General features: G+C 44.5%; 1 protein-coding gene and 1 long non-coding RNA gene across 2 annotated transcripts in view; one reads left to right on the top strand and one right to left on the bottom strand.

The window, feature by feature from the left end:
- Positions 1-26,341, top strand: part of LOC146182597 (uncharacterized) — a 169,064-nt gene that overhangs the window by 38,223 nt on the left and 104,500 nt on the right. The window lies entirely within an intron of this gene.
- On the bottom strand, positions 1,316-24,578 carry LOC146182600 (uncharacterized). Its single transcript, XM_084608872.1, has 4 exons — positions 24,237-24,578; positions 9,023-9,174; positions 6,287-6,491; positions 1,316-3,842 (listed from the first exon to the last, which is right to left on the bottom strand). The coding sequence occupies exons 1-3, from the start codon at positions 24,304-24,306 to the stop codon at positions 6,330-6,332; spliced, it is 384 nt and encodes a 127-aa protein (XP_084464998.1). The 5' UTR covers positions 24,307-24,578; the 3' UTR covers positions 1,316-3,842; positions 6,287-6,329.

Raw genomic sequence — 26,341 nt, 5'->3', positions numbered from 1 at the left:
GTATGTTAGCCTCCACGTTTCTGATCCATAGCTGTTAGATACAGCTGTAATAAATACTTCAATATTTTTCAGTATAATCAAATTTTCTTCCTCTCAGCGGACGCCCTTTGTTGCTATCAGTCGGCTTCTTAGAAACTGATGTCATCTGTTTAGCTGAACTTTATTTTCCCGTCCCCGTAATAAAATCAATTAATTAATTCAGCTTCTCAGATTACCTCGGCCCAAACAGAGATGTTTATTTGGTGGAGTAGATATACGGGACACATTCACAAACAGCAAAGAACCAACAGCTGAGAAGGAAAATACATATTAATTGTACACTGTGGTACTTTTAAAGATTTTTCTTTTCGGGAAATGTCCAAATTCTATGTATATCTCAGAGTTTCATTTAGATTGAGTGGAGATTCGAGTAGGTTTGAGAAGTTTAGCGGTTTTGTAGCTAGAATTGACAAGACGTATTCACCTAAATTGATGTTGTGGGTGAGTAAGGGGAAAATTCACAGGGCCGCGGTCAACGTTCAAAGGCCGAAGGATCGAGGTGAAAGGTCAAGTGACCGACACTGATATTAACATGGATTCACTCTGCCACAGTAGGAATATCAATTGTGGTTGACCTTGTGGGTAAGGTAAATGTCCTATAGACGCAGTGCAAGTGCGCTCGACTTTTCCATTCACTGGAGATATCGCTCTAAAACCTTGGCCTTGGCAGCCTTACTGTTAAGCTGTTTATGCAACACCCATTTCCACGCTTTACGCGTGAGCCTGAGAGTCCTGTGCCGCAGCAAAATCGGTGCCGGCAGCGTTGGATGTGTGCGAAAATCCCTGATTGGTTAAGCGGTCATGGTGCCAGCGCCGCGTGATTTCGTGTGAGAATTTTCAAACATCCCTCAACGCTACGTTAGAGGTGATGTGACTCTTAAAATGAATGTTTTTATGTCACGTAACGAGAATCAAAGGTCACCGCACGTATCAAAATGTCTTTATAAATTAACTTATTTCGCTGCAAGAAATATATTCAAGAATTTCAAGTGGGATTAGGGCCCTTGACCCATGTGCAGCGAGCCAGACACGTTGCCGACTAGTGCACGCAGGCCACGCCTTGGGAACAAGCGGGGCGTTACATGTATGTGACGGGCTCTTTTGCGCAACGCACTTTCTGAAGACTTTAGGCTTATGAATATCTGGTAATCAGAGAAGACCACAGGACGCTATCGCGTTCCCGTATTTTTTTTTCTTTTTTTGCAGTAACTTTATGCCCGACCAGATGTTGTTGATTTCGCTTTAAAAATATGCCAACGTAGTAGGAGTTGGTTGGTAGAATTATTTATTAACATACACGAGGAACAGGAGTGTGCAACAAGAAACATGAAACACTATGTAAGACAAACTGTGCAACAATAACACTATAACGGGCAAAATCTTTTTTATCTCCGTACGGACAGAGTTGATGGGAGACAGTCGTAGCTATGAAAGCATAGATTTAGATGTTGACCAAGCGTCACAAAGCTTTTCTGCAGCGCTATAGTGGAAACAAGTGCAACAGCTAAGTGTCGTGGTACTTTCAAGATTGCAGCTGCAACACATTTAACAGTAGGACTGCAGCACTTTTGCGAAACGAGTGATGTATGTGCGTAAATCTTTTTTCACCGTTAATTCATCGCTGTCTAATTATTACAGTTGCTTTCTTAAACATCACATATCAGGTTTGTTTGGTCATCGCTTATTGACACTTTCCTGCAATGTGCACTGAGCTCTTCGTTGCTTGGGTCTGTATTGTTAAAATCTATGTTAAAAAATCGGACAGTATATTCCTAACAGGAAAATAGAAATGGGTTTTTCAAGAAACATCGGGAGTTTTCAAGTTTTTGACTTTATTTTAACTAGCGAAATGGGTAAATAACAAAGATCAATAAATCTTTTACGAAGTGCACAATACTTCACTTAAAGAAAAGGAACCATTAGGATGGTTTGCAGTACGAACGTTTACCAGCTTGCGTCTCTCTCTTTCGTTTCTTTTCAATATGTTATTATTGTTGCTATCGATACCTAAAAAATGATGTCCTTTACCAGGCTTTCCAGAACTTTGCACTTTGTATTTTCTGGGTACTTTCAATGCTCCATCTGCCAGTACAGTGCAACGTCAGAGCAGTGCTCATTGGTTCGGAGTAGCGTAGCATGGAACCATGGTAACAATAAGCCAAAACAGACTGTCCTGTTCTTTAGTTTAACAATTGCTATTTCAACAGCACCTGAAGTGAAGCCACGGTTCAGACCTTGAAGGTTTAAAGAGCTTTATAAGTGGCACGATAAATTGGTCCGAAGACTGGGGCTTTCATATTGCAGCAACGGCGCTTATTTTTTCGTGACCGGATAAGAGAGCTGAAGAGATAGAACGTTCTATCTCTTCAGCTCTGGCATTGCATTGACCAGTTGCTTTCTCTGTTCAAAGATTTTCTCCTTGCAGCGCAATCAACATTCCTACTCTGAATGACATTACAGTTGAATTAGTTGCCGTGCTTTGAACTTCCCCGCTCAACGCGCACAACTCTGCAATTAATGCTCTTCAGGCCGTGATCTAATCCCGAGTTCCGGCAAGTGCTTCTCGAAATGTTCCGGAAACTCTTGTGGGAACCTGTGATTTCACTTAGGGCGCATATATATTTGATTGTGAAGAGTAGAGTGAAAGAAGAAGGTGGTGTAATGAATCCTACGGGAATCATTAATCTCTACTGCAAGCTTAACTGTCGGGGAAAATAGTCGATGATTTTTACCGTTCAGTTGCTTCACGAGTTGAAAGCAGAGACTGTAATTCTGTAATTACCAATCGAAATTTGTCTATGTATCTTTCATTTTACTTTTTTGCGGAAACCACCGACCATGGCATATTTTGCCATTCTTGGAGGGGCTAATTAAGTTTGTCAAGACGGTCCTATGCATCATATTTGTGGATACGTTGAAGGTGTGATTTAATTTCTAACAAAGCGAAAATACTGTACTTCCTGCATTACTGAATGCTACGTATTCATAAAGCTTTTTTTTTTTTTCCTCCTCCATCTAAAAGGAGTCGCGGCCGGAATTTGATCCCACGACCTTGGTGTCGAGCACTCTAAACGCTGAGCTCCCGTGGCGAGGGCCATTTTACACTGTCAAACATTAGAAACTATAGCAATAGTTGGCTTAGCTGTAATAAAGTCATTTATTTGGTAGATTCAACAATGATGGTGATAGTTTAGCGATGAAAAGTTTGTGTTAGTAACACTATTATTAATACAGGATCAGGTGACAACATTAACATCGTTTTCAAGTGCCACTTGCGATGTAGCACTCACTTAGCTTCCTGGAGGAAGCTTTTTCAACTCGGCATCGCCTGTCACCGGCGTAACAGAAATCAAAACAACCAGGAATCAAATTATGACTAACGAGCGTTTGATCGGCAGGCAGAATATTTCTGCCTTTGTTGTAGCGGCTACACTAAGGCCTGAAACAAATCATTATGTTTTGTTTCACCACAATGATGCAAATGGATTGAAAGGAGGAAGCGGTTCTAGCGTTGTGTCAGCAGCTGCTGCTCCGTCTGCGTCGTCCACACGTGCGTGCGCGAGGGAAGCGAGTGAGTGCGCCCAACAAAGCTGGAGGGGTTGTCGCTGCACCCGGACCGAATACCCGACCCAGAGAAGTGTCACATGCCAGCGGCGATCACGAGGTATCGCAGCATCGCCGTCGGCCCACCAGAGTGCGGCAACAGGCGAGGAAGGAAGCTGTCCCTATAGAGCTCTGGACCTGCGCTGTCCCCGACATCAGCTCCGGCGGCGACTCTGGCCCCCGGCCTGCTAAAGGCGGCGCTGCGTGGAGAGAGAGTTATGATTGTATTTTATTGGCATGAAATGTGCACTTGACACACACAATTTGACACACACAAACAGTTTACTTTATAAGTCGTACGTAAATGTGCTAACTTCTCCAGAAGCGGCTTGGATAGCCATCTTTCAAATTGAATAATTTCAATTTTAACAGCAAATCCCTGACGTATTTTCACGTGCCGGTGACAATGCTGTAGGCAACAAGTAAGAAGGTAGGCGTAGCACTGAAACTCTTTATTGGTCTGATTAGTGGCCCCAAAAGAATTGAGCAACTCGGCGGAGGTGATGGCATCAAGCGTGCTCGCTAGTAGTCGAATTACGAGTACCCGCAGCATTCGGCAACAGTCTATTAAAGTCGGCAAGCAAACATCAAGATAGAACCGCCAAAGGCAACTAGAATAATCTGGAACAATTTGGAAGCATTTGCGAGTGGTTACAATCATTCGGAATAAACCTCGGTGCATCTTGCGCTTAAGTTACAAAGCCCGATAGTTTTGAGGATGCACAAACAAACAGTGCAAGTGTTTATTACCTATAGCGTTCAGTGTTACAGGTAAAGTAGTATGGCCGCACGAATGCGGCTGTCGATAGCAGCAAGTAAAGTTCTGGGAAACAGTTGCCCGCGTCCGCGGAGGTATTTTCGCAATGACAGAAGCGGTTCCTTCTAAGCAAAACGAAGGAACTGCTGTGTCATGGGCTGCTGGAATAGTGCGTGGAACACTGAAAGGACGAGACCCACCTGTGAGACTATATGATTACTCCGTCAGTTTCTCCGCAATCATGGTTTGCAACAAAAAAAAAAAAAAAAAGGTCTCGCATTCTTTGTGGAAGGCAAAAGAGCCAAGTTCCCTCTTCTGCGTTAACTCAATGTCGCCAGTCTACCGTGATGGCTTGGAGAGAGGTGCCGAAAGGACACAATGGCTTCATTCCATGCTTTAAAGTGAAGAAACGGAGGAGTTGTCCCGCGCTCTTCGGGTGTGGCTGATTTTGGCCGATTTCCTACTTTTTCCCACTGCTTATTTAGTATACTCACAAACAAGCCGAATCGACTAAAGTCGGCGCGCGACGTTCGTCCGTGACAAGAAAGTGTGAGAGCTGCCTTTTCATTTCTACCATGACAGGGAACGAGGCGTTCTGGTAAAAAAAGAAAAAAAAAAAGCCTTTCTGAGGTGCTGATTTACAGATTTGCACAAATTGATCAGTTCGAAAAAAGCGTCACGGGGCGCACGATACGACGGCGTGGCTGGAACACGCCATTCGTGACGAGCGCAAACCTAATCGCATATATGAAGCGCGAGGGTTGCATAAGAAAGATCGGGCGAGGAGGATGTGGGAACACCTAAAGAGAAACAGCTGTTGCAAACCGGTTCCGCCACCGCTTCCACAGTCCTAGCCCCACGTGCGCACAATAGCCAAGCGAACAGTGTGGCGAAGGACAGGGAGTCCTCGTTTCGCTTTCACCGGAGTTTTTCTTTCTTCGATGCAGAACCAGATGACGGTACCTACAGCAGCAGAAATAGTGGGTATGCCCTCGCAATGCTTTCTCGCATTCGTCATCGGGCGCCGCAGAATTAGATATCAGGTAGGACCTGTCGTTGCTGCACTGGTTGCCAATAGTTTTTCTTCCATCTGTGTTCATTTAAATAAACGTCTGCAGTCTCGAGAGTAAAAAACCAAATTACCCTCTTTCAGGTTGTAATTGTGCTCCAGCAGTACTTCCTCAATTCATCGCCCGGTCTCTACAATGCATATCTGCCATAAGAAACAGGAATACAGTAAACAATAAAGAGTCGCGCTGCCCTACGGTCTTCATTCATTTCACTAGATCTTGCCTGCAAAGGGCCTCATACCGAGCGTGTTATTACACACCTGGTAGGGCGGAGAGTGTACTCTTTTTATAGTTGCTTATATATCCGCCGAATTCTGCACACTTTCGTGCTTAACATTTATTGGGGCTACCGCATAATTTTGTAGGCTGTATTTGTTGGTTTACTTAAAGCTTGCTTTCGCCAAGTTCTCGCCCCTTTTATGCATTTTTTCGAACGGTCTCCCGGCCTTGTCCTGGGCTTTTTACAAATTTGCGATGATGTCAAATAAATTCTGGCTTTTCTCTCCGTCATTATTACAGCTGATTGTTAGCACTTGTAGCATGTGGATGTTGCGGTTGTTATTTCTGATGCTTTTGCCCTATCTTCAGCCGGGTCTTGCATATTATTTTTATCCGGAGATCTCAAATGACGTATTGTCGACTTGAATAACTATGCGCCGGCCCGTCGCTTATTTCTCTCGCTAATTCTTTGGAATAGCAAAATAGGCACCTGCGGATCGTTTGGCTGCAGATACGTGTGCACTTCGCTTGTGAGCGCAGAGCATGCGACAAGGACTCGAATATATTTTCGTTTGACCAAAACAAACAGCAGTGCTACCTGCAGTGCGGTGGCGTGGCCGGAGGCGCTGTGGCAGCGGGTGTCAGGGCTTGCGCTTCTCCCCGCAGGCCGGGTTCCGGCGACAGCAGTAGGTGCACTGCTCCCTGAGCATTCCGAAGCCCTTCTCGAAGCAATTCGGGGAGCATTTGTCGGCACACCGCCGCGAGTACGTCACCAGCACGCCGTTCAGCCGGGTCACCTCCACCTGCGACCATGCGTAGAGCGTCCAGACGGTGCGATCTGGAAAACTCTCGGTAACACCGAAATCTCATTCCAGGAAATAACTTTAATAGGATAGATGCCTGAACGGCCGAAAACCCAGCGTTGTCTTGAAATTGCACATTAGTCGGCCGGATCGTGCGGCCTCATTACCTGACGCCATGCGGAAGCTAAAGCAGCTTCCACAGGCAGGAGTGCGATGTCATCCACTAGTCCATAAAGTTAGCAGAACACAATTTCCACTTCCCCGTGAATAAAGAAAAGCAGTTCTATGAAAAGATAGTCCTCGAACGGGGAATCTAACCTACCTATACACCGTTGGGCGAGACCATGGCTCACGGACCCATCTCCTATAGAAGGTTTTAACTGGATTCCCTACCTGCCTCCCCCAGCAGACATCGTTTACCGCTTGTGGAAAGAGAATAGCAAAAACGAAACCTATGTTGGAAACCACCAATTTGGGCAGGTATTCACAAGAGTAGGAAAATAGAGTTCCTCATTGTTGATTTGCATCCGGGGTGCAAGATACAAAGCTGTACCACCGACACACAGAATCTATATTTCAACGCCGCGAGCATCTTGCTTTCGACCCGCGTAGTCCATTTACATATAGCGTACCAAAAGATACGTCACACCAGTGACAGCAAATTCAAATAAAGGCTTCAAGTGCCGCGAGAACCTATATATATGCAATTAAATTTGAAGATAACGCGATTACACAGCGCAGCCAACGACTGATCCTTTTACGCCAAACGCAGCTACAGCCGGTCGCCCACGCCAGCACGACTTGCGTGATTAAAACAGGCGTTGGATTGCGCAACATCTCTAATATTGCAGCACATACGAGAACATAGCTGTTGTTTCACTGCTGCCTTCCAGAGAACAAGAGGGGCGCAGTCAGTCATTGCTTTGCAAGAGAACGATTTCTAACGGTAGCAAATAGTGCGCAGCTCGAAACACTTCCGTGAAAGTGGTAAAAATATCACGCCCACTTGGTTTAATTTTAAATACCTTTAGATTAGCGGAGACGTATTAGCGTAAACGTACGCCGGATTGCTTGGCTCTGGTTGCGCAGCACAGAGGTATAGGGGCGCAAGCATCCCGCATGCGGCAATCCGACCTACCTTTCCGTTATATATAAACTATAGTCACCTTCCATAGCCTACGCTGTGGAGACACAGAAAGTTGCCTTCGAGTATACTTCGTCACTTTCCAGAAACCCTATAGCCGCTTGCAAGAAGGCAGCCGTCGTGGAATTGCAAACAAATGCAAACGCTGATGGACAACAAGCACAATAGTAAATCGTAACCCGATATGACACGAGGACGAAAGCCATGAATGCAAAGGAAACACCGGCGCGCATTATAGTGGCCATGCGCTGACAACAAATCCTGCACTTCCTTGAGCTTGCTCATTCGTTTTAACAGCGACTAAGCGGTGCTACCGCTCCGACTGCTAGAATTGGTCTTGTACGCTCATTTTATCGTGGCGGAACTTTGTATAGACAAAAGTGTACCGAATGGCGCCTATCGCCGTGAATTCACTGCCCAGATGAGAGTAGCGTCAGTTTTTCTTTCTTTTTTTTATCGATATTTATTGCCTCAGGGCATCAGTAGGATATGAGATGAAGGATGACTAAATGATTAAATCAATGGAAAAAGGTTGGGTGAATTTATGAAGTCCAGAAGTGAGCGATGATGAGGTCCCTGCGTCCAAGTGACCTATGAGGCAGGATTGGTTGCTGAAAGGCCAGCTATGCTCAGGTGCCACAGTTGTTTGTCCGTACTTCCATTACGGAGCAAAACTAGTCAGTCTGGGCGGAAATTGGTCAAGACCGGTGTGTTACGAGGAAAGCACTCCATATTTATTTATTTATTTATTTATTTATTTATTTATTCGTGGGACTAGCCTGCACAGTTGTCCGCGAAGCAGTTGTAAAGGGTGTGTGAGTGTTTGTCGCAGAGGCTAAACAGTAAACAGGGCAGTGAACTCGATCCGTAGCAGTCTTAGCATACTGAATCGAGCTGTACAACCTGCTGAGAGAAAAACAGCGGATTAGAAGGCAACGACACAGACGAAAGACAACGTGCACTGCGCCTGGCCATTAATTATCTACTCTACCCAGGCAGTTGCAGTTAATTACAGTTGCAACCAGCCGCTCAGAATAGATATGAACAAGAGAGAGGGGAATCCTGCGAAGGCGGGGTGACCGCACGATTTATCGCTAGCTCTGCCTGTTTCCTTTGATAACATCATTTAAAATTAGGCGTGAGTAAAAGTTATTCCCTTTTTTGGATCTACTACACAGCTTGCGTTTCTCAGTGGCCCTTTTTCGTTGGCCTTAAATCTGTTGATGCTTTTATGCAGCCTCTCCTGCGAGTTCGCTAGAAAAGCGCTGTGCATACTCGAGTTAAAAGTGACGGTGACGTAGGCGAGTACCGACTGCTGTAAAAGGAAAAAAAGCTGCAATGTAACGATCAGAGCATGCTTGCAATAAATACTATGTTGACCGCGCACCTTGCAGAAGTTTGAGTTGACGCTACAGTAGGCCACGTCCCTTTCTCGCTGGCCGACCAGGCAGGGGTGGTCCACCGAGAACTTCTCGATGGTGAAGTCTGCGTCGCACGTGTGGCACCGCACCCGGGTACCGAAGTAGAAGTCTGTGTCTCCTGCGGCACCGAGCATTAGAGCGAATAAAGGATGAGGCCAGCGGCAGAGGCAAGAAGGGCCTGGTTGAGCAACCCTCCCCAAAGCTGCCCCACCCTCTTTTTGGACCTTGATGAGGGCTTGTATACGGGGCTCAGGCAAACTGCGTTTTCAGTCTGCCTATAGTAGGATACAAATTAAAAAAAGAAAAGAAATCAGGAGTTGCATGCTATGTCCATTGGTAAGCAGTTCATGGCTCACTACTCCGCTGAACAGTAAACAGAATCAGTGTTTGATATTTGACTGTAACAACTGGGCGCCGAAATTCTTGAGCTTGTAATTTGTTGTGATGATTGGCGTTTTGTATAGCCAACCAGAAAAATCTTAACAGGAACTACTTCCTGTCAGGGAGTAATTGTTTTTGGCTGTTATTGCAAACTTAAGTTGCATGCGACTAAAGATGGTTGTGGTTCACTCCGTGTTCCTCCACGAGCTTCCCATTCCGTGCTTTCCCCAAACTCGGTGCTTTGTATTTCTTTCTCCTCGACCCTTTACAGTTATCCTCGTCTGTCTTCTCTCTCCAGGCTCTTTCGCACGCGGGCGTATGCGCCACTGATTAGACTCACTAGTGTTAATGTGGAAGCCGTATCAATGTTACATGGCCTATATGACCATCAAAAACACTTTTTTTCGAAAGGAGAAATCTATGTACAAGTTAGAAAAACACCAGTGAGAGCCTCCATCTCTGTCGCTATGAGAATCTAATATGCAACAGATCGAAGAACGAGGTCTCAGCTCTTTCCATCAATCGCCTAATAAGACTTTTCTGAGATACATCGATGACAGTTTCTCAATCATAAAGAAATTCGAAATCCAGAATTTTTCCTCTCATCTAAATTTCATAAAGCCGGATATTCAGTTCCTACTATAAGCGGAGAAGGGAGACGCCCTGTCGTTTTTAGATGTTCTGGTGACCAGAAAAAGAAACTGCCTATAATTCTCCGTCCACCGCAAACCCATCCACAGAGGCCGATGTTAGCACGAGCTTCACTTCAGACCACCCAACAAGTCATAAGAGGTCAGGTGTGAAGACCTTGTTACGCAGAGCCCAGGCAGACTGTAGCACAGAACCAGACAAAGGGAAAGAAAAAAAAACATGAAATTCAAGGAATTAGCCAAGAACGGCTACCCTAAATATTTTATTCGGAAAGTCATACGTGTCCAAAAAGGCAAAGACAGTCTCCGAAAAAAAAAAAAAAAAAAACGCAAGGAACTCCGGCTCAAAAATGCGCCACTCTTCTCTACGTCCGAGACGCCAGCGAAACTGTTGCCCGTATACAGAAAAAAGAAGGCACCCGAGTCGCACACCAGCGCTCGGACACTTTGGGGGAACGCGCTACCTACTCCCAAAGACCAACCATTTAAAGAAAGAGCTCGAGACGTTGTTTGCCAAATTCCCTGCGCCGACTGCGACTCCGAAACAAAGAACCCAAACGAAAGAATGATCTACGGAACTTCTTAAGAGAACACGACCCTATAGCCGGACATTCCCAAGGTTCTGACTACAAAATAAACTTCCTAGAAGCATCAGTCCTGGAGATGAATTATCGAAAAAGGCGCCTCTTTGAACCATAGCATACGTCGAGCTAACCGGCCGTCGAGTCGCGGTCTGAGTCAACCCGACTCCAGGGGCTATATATGTCGGCTCGAGCCGACCCGCTGGACGAGACGCGTCGGGCCAGTGTTTTCTCTCCAGTTGCTGGAGACCATGAGCTGCTCGTGAACGAGAAATTTTCTGCGGGAATTCGCCTGGTCGGATTCTTGAATCAAAAGTTGAGAACACGCTAATACCAACAACAACAACGATACAACATTTATTATAACCCAACGTCTCGGGACCAAATCGGTCCCTTCCTCAAGGGCCGAGCTAGTGTATCTTACACCTGCTTTTGGTTCGCTTGCTCGGCGAAAGGTCTGGTGGCGATCTCGACCTGATCAAAGTCAGTGGAACTCTCACTGGAGCTCTAGGCTTGACTAGGTCGCCACGGGGAGTGCGCGCATCGAGGCACCATAAGCCCAATAGGGTTGGGTTGGGTTGTGGAGTTGAACGTCCCAAAGCGACTCAGGCTATGAGAGGCGCCGTAGTTGAGGGCTCCGGAAATTTAGACCACCTGGGGTTCTTTAACGTGCACGGACGTGAATAGAAACGGTTGCATGTAAACCCGAAGTGGTCGGGCTGCCTCAGCCCTGCATGCATCCCGCTCGACCCGACTCGATCCGCTAGCGTTGGGCTCAAGCATGCAAGACTCTAGGGTCCTCGACCTTCGCTGGCCACTTCCTCCCCCACCGAAAAAAAAAAAAAAACATTGGAGAGCACTGTGGCACCTGGCACCCTGACTCGACCTAGATTTTAAGGCGCCCCACCCCAATTATCCGGCCCCCTTTCAGCACGCACTCCTTATTTTTTGCACCCTCCTCGAACCTTGTTTCGATTACTTTTTGGCCTCGGATGGATGGATGGAATATAGGAGCGTCCCCTTTGAAACGGCGTGGTAGCAGTAGCTATTATGCTCATTTTCCCACCTATATCTTAATTATTGATTTAGATTGGTTAACTAAACCATCATTAAATTTATTAAATTTTTGTTTCTACATTAGTAACATTCTGTCACTTCTCTGCTTTTAAGCCACCAATCTTCCAGTCGTTTTTTGCTAGTTTCCACCGCCGGTTTATTCACCCGGCCACTGGGATCTCTAAACCCCAGAGCTTCAGGAACAGTGACTGCGCCTGCATCAACTTTAGAATGGATACCATTACATTCAAGTATAATATGATCAATCGTTTCACTGGAGTTACCACATACAGCACATGCGTCATCTCCATTGTTAAATTTCTTTTTGTAGCTGCGTGTTCTAAGGCACCCTGATCTAGCTTCAAAAAGTAGGGCACTGCCTCTTGAGTTATCAAAGAAATCTTCCTTCCTGATCTGCATTTTCCACTTTCGCTATAATTCCAAACTCTGTTTCTTTTCCATCGAATTTGTCCAATTTTTACCTACTGTATTTTTCACCTGTTGCTTTATACATTTTATTTCTCCGTCCTTGTTACTAGCATACTTACTAGTCAGTTTCCTAGTTCTTTTCCTCCATTGTGAGTCAACGCTTTTTAAGTACAGGTATTTAAATACTTTACCTGCCCATCTGTTACTGTCTAATTTACTCAGGCGTTCCTCATATAATATTTTACTCTGAGCTTCCCGTACTTCGAAAGATGCCCAGCCCATATCTCCTGTACCGCCTCATTTGTGGTTTTGACGTGGGCAACTAGTGCTAATCGTCCAACGGATCTCTGATTTATTTCTAATGTCGACTGCACCTCTGAAGTTAGGCACAAAACCGCAACTCCGAAAGTAAGCCTGGGCACCATAACTCCTTTCCAAATACCCCTCAAAACCTCATACCTGTTCATCATCATTATCATCATCAGCCTGATTATACCCACTGCAAGGCGAAGGCCTCTCCCATATTTCTCCACTTAACCCGGTTCTGTGCTAGCTGCATCCACTTGACCCCTGCGAACTTCTTAATCTCATCCGCCCACCTAACTTTCTGCCGCCCCCTGCTACGCTTTCCTTCCCTTGGAATCCAGTTTGTTACCCTCAGCGACCATCGGTTATCCTCTCTTCGCACTACATGTCCTGCCCGTGTCCATTTCTTCTTCTTAATTTCCACTAGAATGTCGGTAACTTGAGTTATTTCTCTGACCCACTCTGCACGCTTTCTATCTCTTAATGTTACCCCTATCATTTTTCGTTCTATAGCCCTCTGCATACCTGTTGTGTCCTGCATACCTGCATACCTGTTCCATACCTGTTGTATCCCCTCAATTCCCTATGCTTCATAATCCCGGCATTCCTTCGCCCTTTGCCCTTAAGTGATTGCTCATGCTTTATAATGTATGCCAATCCTTCGTTTACCCGTACCCCCAGATATTCATATCCTGCTACTCTGGGTATTTCATGGCCTTGTATTTTAAGACCCTGATCAGTTGAGCCGTTGAAAATCATCAGACCCAACTTAACTGCGCTAAAACTGAAGCCTAGAGCGTCTCCTTCGTCTCCGCAATACTTAACCAGAGTTTGCAATTCTTCCAGACTCAGCTAGCAGCACAATATCGTCTGCATACATCAAACCGGGGAGGCGCTGCTCTACCGCCTTTCCACCTAATCTATACGACAGGTTAAAACCTAGGTTACTGTTTTGTATCCTCCGTTCCAGGTTTAGCATATAAAGCATGAACAGCAGCGGTGATAGACAACAGCCTTGTCTTAATCCTTTGCATACTTTGACATCTTCCGTACTTCTTATCCCTTCCCATGTAATTTCTACTTTGTTATCCCGGTATATCTCCTGTAGGAACTCTATTATCTCATAACCGATACCTTCTTTTAATATGTTCCACAGGAGTTCCCTGCTTACGTTGTCGTACGCCCCGTTTATGTCCAGGAAGGCCAAATACAAAGGTCTATTTTCCCCTCTAGATATTTTGATGCATTGGGTAAGCACGAACAGGCTATCATCTAAGCGCCTACCATTTCTAAAGCCATTCTGAAGTTCTCCGAGTATCTTGTTACTTTCTACCCATGCTTGCACCTTTAATTTCACCGCCTGCATGGCTAACCTGTACATAACAGATGTTATGGTAATCGGCCTGTAGGATTTTATGTGCATCCTTTCTCATTTCCCTTTATAAATCAAATTCATTTTACTCTGCCGGCAGCTGTCCGGAATTTGCTTATTCGTTATGACTGTTTCCAGAGCTTTTAACAACGTTTCCTTACTTTTTGGACCGAGTTCATTAATCAGCTTGATCGGAATTCCATCTATTCATGTAGATGTGTTTTTAGGAATATTTTTTCTGCCTTTTTCCAGTTTAGATTGGTCAGTTCTAAGCTGCTTTGTATTCTGCTACCTTGTGTTGCTTCCTGATTTGCGGAGATTACCCTATTGTCGCCCTTAAATGAATCGGCTATTACTGATGTAATGTAGTTCACTACGTTGTCTCCCTTTAAACAATTTCCCTCGTTATCTTGAATCATATCCTTCTTTCTTTGATTCTTCTTCCCTAGCCAGCTTATAAGGTTTCAGAATTTTCTTGCTCCGCCTCTAGAGGCGTCGTGTATGTCAGCCATCCAGCGATCGGTGTACTGCGTTATTTTACTTTGGACGAGGGCCTGCACATCAAGTTTCTTTTGTCGATATGGTTCCCATTTTCGGTCGATTTCCTCCTGAGATACCTGTGCTTTCTTTGCCACTCGGTGTTCCCTTGAAGCAGCCCGTCGTTGTTCAATAGCTTCCCTGATTTCCTTATTCCACCAGCTCCGTGGCTTCCTCTTTCCATTCCAGCGGTTTGCCACTTTAACCTCCTGAATTTTCCTCCTTATGCGTAGTTCTACATGTTCATAATCCCAGTCTTCCATGGGGCTTTTCTCTATTGCTTCCTCTATGTCTGCTGCTGTCTGCGCTATTTGATTGTCGTTTAATGTTGCGTTTACGTTTTTTCTAAGTTCCATTTCTCTTTCCATCAAGGGCCCCATCTGCAGACTAACACGTTTATGATCACTTCCCAGACTACACTCCCCTTCTTCGTCTATTACCATTTTTGTGACCTTGCTATAAATTTCCTGCGACATTAGACAGTAGTCAATGGTCGTCTGCCTGTTGCGGAATTCCCACGTGATTTGGCCTTCACATTTTGTTTCTCTATTTACTATAACTAGATCGTGTCGCTAACCGAAATCTAGCATTAGCTTCCCGTTACAATCCGTGTATCCATCCAGATCGTCGATGTGGCCGTTCATGTCTACCAGCAGAATAATATTGGCCCCATTTCCAAACTGGCTTATATCGTCACTGAGACGTTCAACAAGATCATTGTTTTCTTGCCTGCGTCGATGTCCTGTTCCTAAATAAACTACCCGTGCCCTTATGCCGGCAATTGTTCCTGATACCCAGATATGTTATTTGCAAGATGATTTTATTCTTTGGCACTTTGTTCTTTGGTGTATCGATATACCTACCCCTCCCCCTTTTTTCCGTTTTCGTTCTGTTGCACCTTTCCCAGACGTAGCCTTCTATAAACGGCGGATCTTCTAGATCCCTGAGATGAATCTCGCATAGAGCCTACACACCTATTTTGTCATCATTCAATGCTGTTCTATCTCTAGCCATTTCGCTCTTTTCCTACCTACTTGCATGTTTATGTAGCGGATCGTAATGTTAAATCTCTTTTTTATACTTTTCCTTCTGGACCACCTTTGCCATTTTGTTCGGCTCAGCCTCCGTTATTACGCTTTCTTCTGCTTCACTTCTAACTACGTCTGTGCACGGAGTCCTCGCGGACCCCCTAAAAAAGCTACAGCCCTGCCTGCCAGGCGCCAGCCGATCTCTGCTCCCACCCTTCTGTTAAAATGGATGCCATCTCGCTGAAAAGCCCTACCAAAACCTGCTTTATGTACCTCCCTGTTTACCTCAACCACTTCGAAACGCTTCTCCAGGCTTAACTTTCTTATGTCCTGATTAATTGTCACCACGTCCTTCTCAAGCTTTCCGTTCGATCCTAGCCCCTCCGGTATAGTGCATACAACTATCCGCGCTTCATCTATTCCCTTAGCTAAACGTTCCACCACTTCTGCTGCGTCGCCATTTAGGACATTGTTCAGCCCCGCGGCTACTGTCACCATATTGCGCTCTGCGGAATATTTCAACCGCCTATTTTTACTCTTTCTTCACTGCGCTCATTGTCATCCCTGGGAAGGTTCCAACTCAAACTCGCTTATCATCCTTTACACGTTGCATGATATCTCGCTTGCACCTGCTCATGTTGGAACTCCGGCGATAAGCACCTGGGCATTCTCTCTCTCCCTCCTGCTTTCGGTTATCTGTGTCTTCTAACGGAGCGACGTGGCGCCACCTCGCAGCGAATAGCTACATACAAAAAAGCCTACTTCACCCCTGTAGAAGGAACGTTGTGCTTCTCTAAAATAAAGTTTGCTTTGGTTTTATGGGATCTAAAGCTACTCAGGCTATAAAGGACGCCGTAGTAGAGGGCTCGGGAAATTTCGACCTCTTTGGGTTCTTTAACGAGCACTGACTTCACACATTGCTTTGCCCCTCATTGACAAGCGGCCGCGCGTCCGGGACTCAATCCCGCGTCCTTGGGTTTAGCACTCGAGCCAGTGTGCCACCACGGCGGGTCTGAAATATAAAAGTAATGGTTGGAGAATATCCAAGTCTCGCTTACATGGAGAATTCGCACACTAATGAGAAAATATGAAATTAAATATTGTTTTCAAACAAGGAGAGAGATCCCCTTCGAGCAAGTTTAATGTCACCGAATTTAGAATGAAATTCTGTGGCTGGCTTAAAGTGTGGCACATCAGCATCTTTGATTTACTTAATAGTTTTTTTTACTAATTTCGTGGTGATCTAGATGACCATATATGAAATGTGAATCCCGAAAAAGTTTCTGAGCGAATCTGAAATTTCTAAATTTAAAATCTGTGAAAATGGGTAACGTCCTTTAACTTACCTTTAATGTCCCGAAATCACAAAAACAGTTTTAATGTTGAAGTTTTATTGTAGGTTCAGTGCAAGCGTATATAGATCAACCTAAATATTAGTGTGATATCTTTTGCCGCCAACGAAACACTGAACGATGCTATAACTGAAAAAAAGACACAGGCATTAGAGCAGCATCTTTAGATGGCGAATGAAAGAAAATTTCGCATCTTGTTCTCTTTGTATAAATATTCACAAGCCCTAAAAACGCATGTCGCATAATAAAGCGGAGCTCCACTTAAGCCACGTTTTCTCAATTGCATTTTTGAAGGACAGTAAGTAAGAATAAAAATTAGCGGATGTCTAGAATATGACTTACCTAATTTTCCACAACACCAGGGGATCATTGGTGCATTAAAAGGGAGTATGACGGTACTTCCGGTTTCGTGACTTCATTTCCGGCTTACATGAACTCACAGCTAGGTATCAGCTGACATCACTTTCAGTTCAGGGATGCCAACGACGCCCTCCCCCTCCCAAAATGAGCCCCTGAACCCGCCCCCGCCTTAGTCACGAAAAGGCCATAAAAGATAAATGCCTCCTTGATGAAAATTGAACAAAAAAAAAAAAAAAAACGCACCATCCTGGAACCGCATTCGCAAGCGACGTCAAGGTGGGTGTCATTTGCAGTTGAAAATAATGGTGAACATTTCCCTCCGCGCCAGAAAAATAACAGACGGAATGATGGGAAGGAATATACATGAGCAATATTCTTTCGCGGTTATAACTGTGTCCAAGATAGTGAACGAGTGTATCAATTACAACAAACGTATTTTTTTTGCATTAAGACTTACTGACAGAACCTCTCTATGGGATTGCAAATCAAAATGCACACAATTCAATCCACAGCTATCCCAAGCAAGCGCGCCGAAAATGCGAAAGATCCAATAATTACAAATCGAATACAACGGCTTTAAAAAAAGGAGAACGAGAGCACGCACAGGGTAAGACAGGCGCTTGCATATTAATGGCTTCTCACATGCTACTGATTGCGGGCCCTAGCAAAGTCCGGTTTCATGTGCGTATAGTAACGATAATATATATGGTTACGTCTTACGGCGCATTGACAACTACAGCCATTATTCACCAAACGCACAGCTAATGTATGCGCCTATTGGGAACTAACCGAACTGATTTAGCAGTTAACAACTGATTCAGGAGCTTTGCTCCCTTTAAAACCTAAGAACATAGAAATACGTATGGTCCGCGAAAGCTTCTTCTCCCAGGAGCAGCATTGTTTGTTGAGGCGCTTATCATAGCTGCAGGACAGATAGCGCAGAACAGCAATTTCTCGTCAGTGACGGCAGAATGATTAGGCATAAGGCTGCAAAGCATGCAAAGAGCAACTGCTGGCAAAAAAATACACGCAAATAGAAGGAAAGGCCGAGTGCTTTTTCGGTGCTTCCTTGACATCCTTTCAGAAATCGATTCTGAGGACATGAATGATGTTCTGATCACGAACGAAGTCACTCCAATGCTTCTTTTGAGTCGAGAAGCAGAAAATCAAGCTTGTCTCTGACTGGGTCAGTGACCCGTGAGCACTTATAAAGGAAGCGATATTTCCAAGAGTCATATGTTTGAAAGTTTGAAGTATTGTACTTTATCTCAACGAGCAGGTCGCGACTATAGCTAGTTTTCTCGGGGCATGCAACGCATCGTTCAGACATTCAGAAGCAATGAATGATGAAATAATTCATGTTGCCTTTTTGATATTTCACTATGTACCTCAATGTGTTTCGGTTTTTGCTTACAACAAAGGAGCAGTCGGCTGGCGCTCCCTTTCCTTTTTTTCTTTCGTGAGAGCGACCATGTGTTGAAATTGCAGAAACCGTAGAAAAAAAAAAGAAACTTTATTCGGCTATGCTTTCAGCTGTCTTTTTGTTTTCAGCACCCACAACTTGCGAAGCTCTGCTGAACACGTAAGGGACATATGGTTTAACCATGTGTGTTTGTTGCTCAACGCGACACCCAGATACTTATTTTTCAACCTCGGACATTATATATCTACAAAGAGCGCAGAGTGTTCTCTCTGTGTCCGTGTTTCTGCAGACTTGCCCAGATATATGCAAAAGATATTATTGCGTCATTAAAATCATCAGAAAATAAACATAGGTTTCTTTTTTTGGGGAACTACTGCCCGCAAAACTCTTTTCTGTACAGTGATTTACATGCCACGAATCGCAATAACTGATTTCTATAAACAGTCGGGATCGTTTAGTCAAAATATTCTCCTGAAAATTACGGAGTCCTTCACAAATAAATTATATCATCAGTAATTTCCTGTCTTACATACTTAACGTAGATGACAAAAAATGGGGGTTATAATATGCTTAAAATGCCTGTAGTGAGTAGAAGAATGTATGGTGCCAGACCCTGAAATTTGGGCACTTTCTTGGTAGGAGTTTATGGGCGCAATTTTTTTTACTCATTTTTACGTATTGTAAATGTTCACGATAATGAACAATAAGGCCTTCCTTCGTGAAGCTTATAGGCGTTTTCTATTATTTTCAATAACGCCGCCCACTGCATGGTTTTTCCTGGCAGTCTGACTTATCTTTGTAAGCGTAGGATAAACTTCAGGAGCAAAAGTTTACAAAGCATTGGAAGCTTAGATTACTTCTACCAAATAGGTTCCTAAACAGCAGCTTGTAATATTACACAGTTAATCGAGAATTCTTTTCGAAAGAGTATCCCTTTAGTACCCTATGGCGGTTAGAACTATTCGCCGTAGGAAAAACATTAAGGGCTACTTTCTACCATGCATTGCAACCTATACCATTTTTATCAACGTGAGCATAAACGCAACCTACAAATTCCGCAATTCTCTCACAAAAAGAAATATATATATGTGTGTGTGTGTGTGTGTGTGTGTGTGTGTGTGTGTGTGTGTGTGTGTGTGTGTGTGTGTGTGTGTGTGTGTGTGTGTGTGTGTGTGTGTGTGTGTGTGTGTGTGTGTGTGTGTGTGTGTGTGTGTGTGTGTGCGCGTGCGTGCGTGCGTGCGTGCGTGTGCGCTCCAAAATCGTGGACTTGCTTCAGAAAACCTCACCCGGCAGCCTCGAAACCTTGCGCTCTTTACATGCCTATTGTCTTCTCAAGCTTTCATACAGATATGGAAGTTCTGTCAATACATGCGGTATAATGTGCAGGTCTTCCAAATCTGAAACGTCAAAAACAATGCTAAAAAAATCCAAGGACGATTACGATACCCCCTAACGCGAAGTTTTAGCGCAGATATTCAAGCGTTTTCGTAATATATTGAGGCAAATAAGTCTACAGATGCGTGTATATTCAGTTAAAAGGCACATTTCTTACGAGCTACAGATAATGTCTCGGAAGAAGCGACAGAAGAGCCACGAGCGAGCGACCACATAACTAAATTATTTCCCTTCTGAGAAATTTTCTTTGGCTTCTGGCTCTCTTTCACTCGGTTACAACGCCGAATGGGCGCATAAGACCTCTAAAACACAGAGCATCATTGAGATGTAATAGTAAGCAAATGACTTTTTTGTGGGAGTGAAGAGGATCTACTCTGCAAGGAAATGGCCTTTGGACCTTTTTCAATGTACCGCGCTTTCGCACTTTGCCTTGCTTTGTATTGAAGCGTAATAGTTTACACCACATCATTTTACGCGCAACGGTTTGGAGACTGCTGACCTAGGACAACTGCTAGTTCGACCAGTCTACTCAGTTTTGATTGCTCAATCTCCCACGTACGTGAACTGTTATTCACTTCAAACCGCAAACTTTATTGTTTTCTTGCCGGATTTGTAAGCCAGTAATTGATTTTCTACTCCGAGTTGGAAGGTTTCATGGCAAAAAGGAGGGTGAAGATGAGCTCAGGAGTTGCTTCCTCCAGGCGACTGCCCGCTAACTATGTGAAAATATTGTGAGAATTGTGAACCCTAGTTGACCACGTTAGACAAATTGAATTTTGTTCCAGCCATGAAGCAGAGTTAAATTAGAGGAATGATTGGAGTGCTCAACGTAAACGAATTAAGGTTTGATAGAATTTAACGGCGGCGCAACACGGAAGCGGACACAGACGAGAAATTGACACCACCATGCGCACACTACCAACTATTTATTAAACGGAAAGGTGGCATATTTATACGTCCAGCTCAAGCATGAGACTCATAGCCAAAATCCGTTACAAACCCAACACGTGAACGCCAGGCGGCACCATCAGGATATCAGACAAGATATTTCTAACCCCAGCAGATAAAATATTAAAAACAGGAAAAACATTTCTAAAAAAAGCGGAAGGCGGGCCATCTCTTAGCAAATGCAGTGTGGACAGAACATAGCAAACAGCAGAGTATAAGACACGAGAAGCAAACTAGCCCGAACCCTAAAAAATAAAAATAAAACGAGAAAACAATTGTAGCAAAAGCAGAGTCAAAAACAATTAAGCAAAAGCAGTCAGAAACCTAAGCCAACAGCAACAAAAAACAAAAGACGATCATAGCAAAAGCAGAGTCAAACAAAAGAAGTCAAAAACCTAAACCAACACCAACACTCGTAGCTCAAGCAGAGTCAAAGAAATAAAGCAAAAGCAGTAAAAAAAAAGACAAAAAAACAACAACAAAAAAAAATTTTATACCAAAGGCATTGTCAAAAAGGGAGCAAAAACCACCAAAAACCTAAAATCAACAACTAAAAACAATCGTAGCAAAAGCAGAGTCAAAACAAAAGAAACAACAGCGGTAAAACCTAAAACAACAGCAACAAAAAGCACTAGTAGCAAAGGCAGAATCAAACGAACGACGAAATTGACAACCCGCCTAACCAATCAACACAAGGCCGCTAAAAAATTCCGGGCTTAAAGTCGCACAGTGCATACCGTCACAAAAAAATTATCAAGAAATGAAACTTCATTCCTACGGAGGGATAAAGAAGATTCGCTAAAACGACTGCTACCCTTCTTTTGATCATAAAGGCTTCAAAAATTTCCCGTGCCACCTGATCGCGACTCCTGCCCAGAACCCTTATACCGTTAAGCATTGACTCACAATTGCATTCTTTGTAATGGGTAGACAAATTTAACCCGCCTCCGTTTTCTAACGATTTCTCATGCTCCCGTGCTCTGTCGTTAATACAGCGACCCGTCTGGCCTAATAGACACCTCCACACGTCAGTGGGATTTCGTAGACACTCCGAAGGCAGAACAGTAATGCTTGCCGTGCCTCTTTTCACACAGGGCAAAGCCTTGTGCTATCAAGAGGCGGGTCAAATTTGTCTACCTATTGCAAAGAATGCAATTGTGAGCCAATGCTCAACGGTATAAGGGTTCTGGGCAGGAGTCGCGATCAGGTATCACGGAAAATTCTTGAAGCCTTTATGATCAAAAGAAGGGTCGCACTTGTGTTAGAGACTTCTGTATCCATCCGTAGAAATGAAGTTTCATTTCTTGATAATTTTTTGCGAAGGTATGCATTGTGCGACTTTAAGCCCGGAATTTTTTAGCGGCCTTGTGTTGCTTGGTTAGGCGGGTTGTTAATTTCGCCGTTCGTTTGATTCTGCCTTTGCTACTAGTGCTTTTTGTTGGCGTTGTTTTAGGTTTGACCGCTGTTGTTTCTTTTGTTTCGACTCTGATTTCGCTACGATCATTTTAGTTGTTGCTTTTAGGTTTCTGACTGTTTTGGCTTCCTTTTGACAATGCCTTTGGTATACAACTGTTTTTGTTGTTTTTTTCTGTTTTTTGGCTGCTTTTAATTCATTTCTTTGACTCTGCTTGAGCTACGAGTGTTGGTGTTGGTTTAGGTTTTTGACTTCTTTTGTTTGACTCTGCTTTTGATATGATCGTCTCTTGCTTTTTGTTGTTGTTGGCTTAGGTTTCCGACTGCGTTTGCTTGATTTGTTTTGACCCTGCTTTTGCTACGATCGTCTTTTGTTGTTGGTTTAGGGTTTTTATTATGTTTCTGACTGCTTTCGCTTAATTGTTTTTGACTCTGCTTTTGCTACGGTTGTTTTCTCGTTTTATTTTTATGTTTTAGGGTTCGGGCTAGTTTGCTTCTCATGACTGTTTGCTATTTTCGGTCCACACTGCATTTGCTAAGAGATGGCCCACCTTCCGCTTTTTTTAGAAATGTTTTTCCTGTTTTTTGATATTTTATCTGCTGGGGTTAGAAATATCTTGTCTGATATCCTGGTGGTGCCGCCTGGCGTCCACGTGTTGGGTTTGTAGCGGATTTTGGCGATGAGTCTCATGCTTGAGCTGGACGTATAAATATGCCACCTTTCCGTTCAATAAATAGTTGTTAGTGTGCGCATGTGGTGTCCCTTTCTTGTTTGTGTCTGTTTCCGTGTTGCGCCGCCGTTCAATTCCATCATGCACCAACTCGCCCCCCAAGGCCGTTATTCTGAATTGAGGTTTCTGGGATACATTTAGATTGTGAGGGAGGTGTAGGATATGATAAAGTGCGGTAGTGTGCGTAGAAAAATTTTGCTTTTGAAATCTCCCAGCGCTCAGAGTGAGTACTTAAAACTTGCATAGAAAACGAATGCGCTGCGCTTTTGGAAGTAATTGTGGATTCGACTGGGAAATAGTAGGACAGTTCTATGACTGCATTGATATAAACGGTCCACCGATAGGCTTCCGATGCGTATCAAAATTGTGCCTCATAAGTTTATCATGCACTCACAGCGAGTAATTGTTAGTGTATGCCATAGAAAGCTTGGGGTGCGTTTTTACATAACTGTGACGTAACTGCCGAAAATCGGAATATTTTCATTAACGCGTATTGGTAGAAATGGTCTAGTTTTGATACGTACCAAAACGTTACTTCTGAAGTTTGCGCTGCGTCTATTAAGGGCGATGCGCTTTTTAAAAGAGGTAACAGAAAGGTCAAGTTTGCCAAGGGAGGTTACCCGCATATATCACTTATGGTGCAGGCATACAATATTCCTAAAATTTACGTTGAAGAACTCTCTCCCACAATTTCACCAATTTTCTTGGTACGGAGCTCACGAAAGTTGCCAATATCAGAACAAATTCTTGTAAACTTATGAATGTCACTTAGTTGTCAAATACTTTATTTTAACTGATCGTAGCCTAAAATAGAAAAAAAAATAGACGTGCTGTAACGCATAGGGTAAGGTAATTACTGCGGCAGTGCATTTACAGGCAATGGTATGACTAGTAAAGGTGAAGGATCCAAGTTTTAATATTTTACTCAAAATAGAGGGTAAGTGATTTGGTTCTTCGCAGTCGTATAAGCCAGGCTTCAAGCGCGAGACTTCAGTTTCTTCAAAAGAAAGAAAAAAATAATGCCCTGAATGTTTCGTTTCAGCCATGAAGTATAAACATTACTGCACAGCTCTCTGGCATGCTGATTCCTACGCCTGCTTTCACAAGTGTTGAGGAAGCGCGGTTACTGCGGAAACGACAGAGCATGTTGTGTACCTTTCATAGGAAGCGGAAGCCTCGGACATGAAACGAAAATGCGATGACCGTGCACCAACTCACTTTGCGTCCGGACTGGCGTAGCGGCGGTGACCAGGAGACAGGCGGAAACCAAGAGACTGACCCGTCCCATGTCCTGACGAGGAATGATGGGTGGCCAGAGGCATAGGGGATGCCTGCCTCGTGTTTTGCCCGTTCCGTCCAAAGGTCGCCGCGCCTTAATTATAGCGCTACCAATCACGCCGTACGTGAGCAGAAGACACCGAAGAAGGCTGCCTGCTAGAAAAGACAAAACAACCGCACTGCAAACGGAATTCTCGAGAGACCCAGGGGCAGAACAGGGTGGAGTTCTTGGACGTGACCGATTCGCGACGTCGCGTTGTGTCACACTTGCCACGAGACCAGCAGGAGAGAGCGAACCTTCCTGACCAATCGCAGGGCTGCCTTCAGCATGACGTCACGCGGGCGAGCGCGAAGGCAGTGCGGTGGCTTACTCCGTTCATTCAATGTTGGTTGTCATTATAGACGTGGTGGCAGTGTACCCGCGATATCAGAACGAGCAAAACAAAAATGTATTTTGCCTCACAACAACATATGGACGCATTGCAAAACTGAGCGTGCAATACGACAGGCACTGCGGCTCGAATAATTATCAGGCCCTTCGCTTGGTGTGGTTTACGCAGCTGAGAATGTGACACACCGGTCGTCCCGCGCTGGACGTGGCGGATCAATACAGCCCGGCTGCGGATTCCAAACAAGGGCCGCCCCCCACGTGGCAACCGCACGCTCGGCCGCCGAATGAAATCGCCCACTCGAAGCAACCTCAGCATCAGGACACAGTTATTCGTCATCTAAGTACGGCGCGCCCGATACATAGAAGAAACTCACTGTGAAATATCTACCGTCTATGTGCTGAGCATGCATATACTATAAAGGACTGCCTGAAAGCCTGGACCTGTACAGGAACAGCAGACTTTTGAGGGGCAGGGCTCGGTCGTAGGTCCCAGGACCGGGCCCCGGGTCAAGTTTATTTTGTACTGAACAGGTACTTTTATCCAAAGCCAGTTTCTTATCGGCCGGTCAAACCTATATTAGCACCAGTTTTCAAGGGTTTTCAGAATGCGAACATTTAAATTGATAGTAATATGGGACATGCTGAACGCGCGAGATAATAATAGTACGAAAAAAGCAAAACAATTCAGAAAAAGAAACACATGTCATTCCGTATTCCCGAAGTTCACTTGCTTTGCCTGCGAGCTTCTCAGGTTCTCAAGAGCAGAAAATTTTGCAGCAACCGTTTTCTTGTTCGACAAAAGTGTTGCCACTTAATTAGCTCTGTGAGAAACGTTGACGTGGCAATAGAAGAGACGGCACACAAGGTGAAGAAACAATTGGCTCCAGTAAGTCGAGCCTGGGATCAGCGTGAAAAGCGTATTTAATTGGGGAGACGGTGGAATGCTCCCTTTGTGGCATTACAGAACTGTGAAGCGTTCCCAGTATATATATGCGCGCGACAGTGTAATGCTACTTCCTTGAAGCACTTGGACCTCTCTCTAAGGGCTCACTACTAGGTGCTTGGCCGGACAAATGAAAAGTTCTGCCGGCAGTGCGGGTGTTTTGCTGTTTCTTGAGCGATACGGGACTGGACTCGCGCTTGTGAGACAAATTACTGTGTTTGTATATTTATTTCATTCCTCTTCTCATCACATCGTCACCCATCTCGACCTTCTTTCTTCTCCCTTTCCCTGGCGCAGAGTAAGGCCAGATACTCAACTTTCCAGCCGATCTCTCTGTCTTTCCTTTCAGTAAACACATCTATCCTCAGCTGCTAATGCATTTCGCGTTTACGTAGTGCACAGCGCGTGCATTTCCTCTGTAGTGCTCCGCGCTCATATATCTTTTATTTATTTATTTTTGCGTGTGTCTTGCTCGTGGTATCGAGGAGGCTGAGCATGCGGGGTTTTCACCTGAATACAACCTGGCCCTGACGAGGGCATCCAAAAAATGCAGAATTCAAGGCCGGTCCCCTTCTGTGTAGTTTTGTCCTTTCGTTGCGTGTGATTGTTGTGAGCACACGTTGTATGGCACCTCCCTATTCTGCCTGTCAAGTGCTGCCCTTCGTTTTTTATGGCAGTTAAATAACTCTATTTGATACAGCAGCGCAAACA

Source organism: Amblyomma maculatum, chromosome 7, assembly GCF_055883805.1.
Source record: "Amblyomma maculatum isolate TAMU_Amacu chromosome 7, ASM5588380v1, whole genome shotgun sequence".
NCBI classification, from domain to species: domain Eukaryota; kingdom Metazoa; phylum Arthropoda; class Arachnida; order Ixodida; family Ixodidae; genus Amblyomma; species Amblyomma maculatum.
Note: the sequence above shows the minus strand (reverse complement) of the source record. Positions and strands in the feature narration are given on the sequence as shown.